Source organism: Chionomys nivalis, chromosome 1 (assembly GCF_950005125.1).
Source record: "Chionomys nivalis chromosome 1, mChiNiv1.1, whole genome shotgun sequence".
Classification (NCBI taxonomy): Eukaryota; Metazoa; Chordata; class Mammalia; order Rodentia; family Cricetidae; genus Chionomys; species Chionomys nivalis.
Window position 1 is genome coordinate 94,593,552 of NC_080086.1, and position 5,827 is coordinate 94,599,378.

Here is a 5,827-nt window from a genome sequence, read left to right on the forward strand (position 1 = left end):
CACCCCCACCCCACCCCATCCCCGTATCCCCTTGTCCACTGGCTGACTCTGTTCTTTCAGGCCTCCACATTCATGGTCATACTGCTTCTGCAGAGCTGTGGTGAGACTCCAGTCTCACCCCCCAGGAGGTATCTGACCGCTCTGCTTTGCTGGTCACCCTCCCAAGAGGACCACGCTGCAAACGGGTGAGACTCTGAGTTCAAAGGAAAGTGCCTTGGCCACAGAATGGATATAGAGCTACGGTTTTACCACCCAGGGGTTGGAATGTGTCTCTGCCTAGGCTCATACAAGGCTACCTGGAGTCATGGTGCTCTCACTCCCACAGGCTCTTTGGGGATGCCCTCGGCACAATGAGTACCCAGTATGCATGACTCAACCTCACACGTGGTCAGGGCAAGGAACCTAGCATGCTTTTGAATTTGACCTCTCCCCAGGCAACTTTCCCAGTAGCAATGAGTTGTGACAATGGCAGAGCCCTGAGTTGGGTCCTTGGTATGTTTCTGGCCAATGTATTACAAGAACAGTGAGATTTTCTGACTTCACTCTGAGGGCTCTGAATTCTTCAGATCCCAAGGAGTCTGCATATATGACTGACCCTGGTTTGACAAAGCTTCTGTAGTTTCTCTGGTGGAGGTGAAGAGAGTATGAAATAAATATACTTTTTAGAACAAGTTAGGGCAGATTTTCAAGTGCTGGCATTCTGGTGACTGGCTTAGGTTTTGATTTGAAACCCACATCAAAACAGCAGAGATCAGCAAACAACAATTCTAGCCTGTGGCTGATTTTGACAATTAAGTTTGATTGAAACACAACTGTGTTCCTTTATTTACATATAGCAGTTTTTCTGCTGTCATAACAGAAGAGAGTAGTTGTGACAGGTACTAATGGATAGGGGGACTTAAGATCTTAACTCTTGGACCCTTTCTTGAAAGACTTTGCTGATAACCACCACAACCATAGGAGCTTGTCTTCAACTTCAGAGACCAACTTCCGGAACCCTGCTCTTTCCTTGACCTAGCTGAAAGCCCAAAGTCTAGATTGAGAAAGGGGGCTCTACAGCTGCCAGGCAACCATATGTACATGCTACCCATTTACTTGAGAGTTTCCCAAGCCTTGGGCCAAGAATGTACCAGTGAAACCTCAGAAATGAAGAAGGAAGTCAGGGCAGTTATTATGATAGTCCCTTTCCACAGACAAAGACTTAAGAACATGAAATCATATGAAAGAAACTAAAACCACCAGGCATGCCGGTAACTCCTGTAATCCCACCATTTAGGGGGTGAGGACAGGAGGATCAGAAGTTCAAAGACATTCTTAGCCACAGCGCAAGCTCAAGGCCCACCTGCACTACAATGAGACTGTCTCAGAGAAGAAAAATAAAAATAAGGATGAGACCCTAGGACCCTGAGCATGCATTCCTCTGCCTCTGATATTCCTCCCCCCCCCCTCTCTCTCTCCTGCCTTCTCTCTGTCTCTCTTGTTTTTCTCTCCCCACTGTTTCTGTCTGTCTCTCCCATCTCTGTTTCTATCTCTCTCTTTTGTCTCTGTTTCTCTCTCCTGTCTGTCTGTCTGTCTGTCTGTCTGTCTCTTTCTCTCTGCTCTTGCACTTTTGTCTCTAAACTGCCATTCTCTTCTCAAGCTGCCCTCCAGTGAGGGCTGCCCCTAAGCCAGCCCAGTGGGGACCTCAGAAGACTTGCAGGTCCTATTCTGTGAGAATTTGAAACTCCTACAAGGGAAAAAGAAAACAAACAACATCTCAGAAATTATATTTATAGCAAAGAGTCAGTATATTAATAACCAAAGATCCAAATGCCACAACAGAGTCCGGGGTAGCCCTTCAGACTAGCTAGCACACTGATTATCCAGACCAGGTTCACAGGTTAGGGTGAAAAGGCAGGACTGGGTTGTTTCCAAAGCCAAAGTATGCTATGTCCTCAAGTGGCACCCAGACTTCGGAAACTATGAACAAGTATCTACTGCAGTGTTCTGAAGTGAACAAGATAGGGGGTAGCCAGCAGAATCAATAAGAATGCTGGCAGTATGAATTCAGAATAATTCCCCTTTTGTGAATTTCAGTTTTCCCCGGTAAAACATGGAGTGTTCATGGCTACCTCGAGGGGCAGAAAGATGAGTCCATGGGATATGATAGTATGAAGTACTCTGCTTTAGTTAGAAGCCATTGATGAAATCCCATAAACTAATCAAGGCAGATGGGCTGCCATGCAGTCCCCTGAGTATAGCAAGGGAGCCTTGATTCCAGTCAGATCGCTCATGATCCCGGTCATTTGAGTACTTGGAACCCCAGTTCCTGGAGCTGCAGATGCTCAGAGGTTCACCCCTAGAGCAGCACACTCAACTCACCTTTGGGTTCTTGAGCTCCTCTACAACCATGTTGATATTATTCCAGCCATCAAAGGACCACAGGCCATGGTAGAAAGCCATGCCAATGCGCCCTGCCTGCTGTGTTGTGTTGTGGAAGGCAAACGGCAAGGATTCTGCACGACTGCGGCCCTGGGCCAGCACCACAGCCCCACCCACTACAACGACGAGCAATGAGAACACCTTGGCAGCTGTGCACACGTTCATCACCACCGTGGATATCCGGGAGCTCCAGAAGTTGATCAGTAGCAGCAACAGGATGCAAGAGGAAGCTACAATCTTGACCGTGATCTGAGGGAATGAAGAGCAGCCTGGGTAAAAGGGAGCCAGCGCATATTCAGCAAAACTCAGAGAGACGGCCGTGATGGCAGCGGGTCTGGCCACCAGGACAAATGTGTAGATAACCAGGAAGGCAGGCAAAGAGCCGAAGGTTCGTAAAATGTAGGCATAGTCTCCCCCAGATTCAGGAACCAGACTGCCCAGTTCAGCATAGCACAGGGCACCCAGCATGGCCAGGAGGCCACAAGTGGCCCAGACAACAAGACTGGCTCCAGGACTACCCATGTAAACCAAGACCCCCTGTGGGGACATAAAGATGCCAGAACCAATCATACAGCCAGCAGTCATGGAAACTGCACTCCACAGACCAATCTCCCTCTTCAGTGACAGTCCTGGTGCCCCACTGTCATGCTCTGGCCCTGCGGGCTTCTCACTGCCGTCTTGCTCCTCGCTTCTCTCCATCTCCAGACTTCAGCAGACACTGCCTCTGGTTGGTGACCAGTCCAGCCTCTGGTCCCTTTTGTCCGTGGGTTTCCCGAGGGCGTTAATGATTACAGTGCTGGAGGGAGTCCAAGCCAGAGGGCAAAGACACAGGGTGCAATCTAGAAGGAGCTGATCAAGCAAGCACCAGACCAGCTCGAGTCTCAGTACAGACAGTCTGTGGGAGCCTGGGTCAGAGAGTCAGTCAGTAAAGGTTCAGGAGAGGAAATGGTTGAAATCTCTACTGATGGCTGGGGTGTGGCTCAAGTAAGTGAGGGTGCTTGCTCAGCATTGCAGGTGGGAGGGAGAGAAAAAAGGAAGGGAAAAAGGGCAAAAGAAAAGAAAAGGAATCGGAGGGAGGGAATGAGGGAGGGAATGAGGGAGGGAGGGAGGGAGGGAGGGAGGGAGGGAGGGAGGGAGGGAGGGAGGGAGGGAGGGAGGGAGGGAAGGAACTTGTTGCCAGTTCCACAGCAACAGGCAACATGACAGCTTGGTGTGTACTCAATATCAGCAGGACAGCCAAGCATCTGTGCCTTCCTTTCTTCCCACATCTCCCCCTCCCCCATGCCCACTGTACCTCTCTGCCCCTAGTACCCCCCTTCCACCTTCACATCACATATAGACCATGTATCCTTAGCCACTTCCTTCCATTTTGCCAGGGAGCAAACTCCAGCCTGCAGCTTCTTCCCCAATCCTCCTGGTTCTTCTCCGGACTAGGCTTTCAGCCATTGGCTTTGAGACTGTATTGGAACCGTTGCTTCCTGGTAGACTTCATAAAGCTCTCTCTGACTCCCAGGGGGTGGTGGGAAGTGTCAATCAACCAAAACTAAATATGTATAAAACTGTGGTGAGAAAACCTGCTGCTGTGTGTGCCAACTGAAACATAAATTGGCAAAGCATCGTTCTAGGGTGAGACTGCTGACTTCAAACTTCAAAGTTGTGTGACCTTGAACGAGAGCTCTGAACTTACTCCTTACTCCTCCATCACTTAGTGATGCCTATCTTGTAGAACTCCTTGAAGAATTAACTAACAGTTTAAAGACATTTAGATAGTATAAGAAGCCAAGTAAGCATTTCATCATTATGGTCATTTCCCTTACTCTCTGGCTAGCGTTCATTAGTTCTACTGGGGAAAGAGGGATTGGCATTCATACCAGAGAAAAGATTGAAGGGATATATTATATATACAAACATATAATTATTGTTAAATAATACTTAATGTCGGGTGTTCTAAATTGCATGAGTTGGTCAAGGAAAGGGGTTATTCCAAGATGAAAATTTTAGGCCTACATGGCAGCAGGAAGGTCCAGCCTCTGATGGACTGACCCTTGACCGAGGCACATTTATTGACTGCTGCACAAAGTTGTTTTTTTTTTTTCTTTTTTTGAATTTTTGAGACAGGGTTTCTCTGTAGCTTTTGGTTCCTCTCCTGGAACTAGCTCTTGTAGACCAGGCTGGCCTCGAACTCACAGAGATCCGCCTGCCTCTGCCTCCCGAGTGCTGGGATTAAAGGCGTGCGCCACCACTGCCCGGCTCAAAGTTGGTTTTTGTATAAACAAGTTTCTCACACCAAAGCCCCTGATCTAATCTACATAGTCTCTGAAGGCTAGCATCATGTCCCTGCTGCTTTAGTCCTCCTTGTGTACTGTCTGCAGTACCCATAGTCTTCCTTGTGTACCGTCTGCAGTACCCATAGTCCTCCTTGTGTACTACTACAGTACCCATAGTCCTCCTTGTGTACTACTACAGTACCCATAGTCCTCCTTGTGTACCATCTGCAGTACCCATAGTTCTCCTTGTGTACCACTACAGTACCCATAGTCCTCCTTGTGTACCATCTGCAGTACCCATAGTCCTCCTTGTGTACCATCTGCAGTACCCATAGTCCTCCTTGTGTACTGCCTGCAGTACCCATAGTCCTCCTTGTGAACCGTCTGCAGTACCCATAGTCTTTCTTGTGAACCGTCTGCGGTACCCATAGTCCTCCTTGCGTACCCTCTGTGGTACCCAGTGACCTAAAAGATTCGTGTGTGCCAGAAGTGTCTGTGACCAAAGTATTGTAGGCTATAAAGATGCTTCACAAAATCAACTCTATAAATGACAGAATTTTCCACAATGATTTCTTCAAGGTTAAAGTACTTCTAGAAAACAACTATCTACTCTAATGCTTGCCCTAGAAAGAGTGCAAACAAATATTCATTCTAAGGTCTACCTGAGCTACTACTCTGCTAGATTCCAACAACAGTTTAACAATACTAAATTTCTTTGGTCTATAAATAATATTTATTTCAGGATAGTATGTATAGCTTTTTTTTTAAAGTGACCATCCCTTTTGCTTTAAAAATACTGAGTAATGGAACCTTTGCCAGCTACAGTGAAAGACTTTGGGGCACCTTAGCACTACTGCACCCCCCCTTCCTGGGAACCAGGACCCTGGTAACCAACCATGGTGCACTGAAGCTCTGAGTACTTTCCATCCCCACTGTAGTCTTTCTTCAATAGACCCGGACCCTGGAACTGGGGTGAGATGGCCTGCAGGTGTGTCTCCTTGTAACCGCCACAGCATTGATCAAGTAGAGTTAGCTGACCGTTGAATGAACTAGTCAGAACAGTTGACAAATGATTTCTGGACTGCCCCTTTGATTCTGTACCACCCCCTCCCTGATTTTGTGGTTTTTCCTTTAAAAGA

General features: G+C 47.7%; 1 protein-coding gene across 1 annotated transcript; it reads right to left on the minus strand.

The window, feature by feature from the left end:
• Positions 1-2,101: 2,101 nt before the first annotated feature.
• On the minus strand, positions 2,102-3,120 carry LOC130887962 (b(0,+)-type amino acid transporter 1-like). The gene is made up of 2 exons (XM_057790723.1): positions 2,362-3,120; positions 2,102-2,107 (listed from the first exon to the last, which is right to left on the minus strand). Exons 1-2 carry the CDS (start codon positions 3,118-3,120, stop codon positions 2,102-2,104), a joined length of 765 nt encoding a protein of 254 aa, XP_057646706.1.
• Positions 3,121-5,827: the final 2,707 nt, after the last annotated feature.

Bases quoted from the DNA above. Each gene is read 5' to 3' on its own strand.
- LOC130887962 (XM_057790723.1), bottom strand. From the start codon at position 3,120: ATGGAGAGAAGCGAGGAGCAAGACGGCAGTGAGAAGCCCGCAGGGCCA.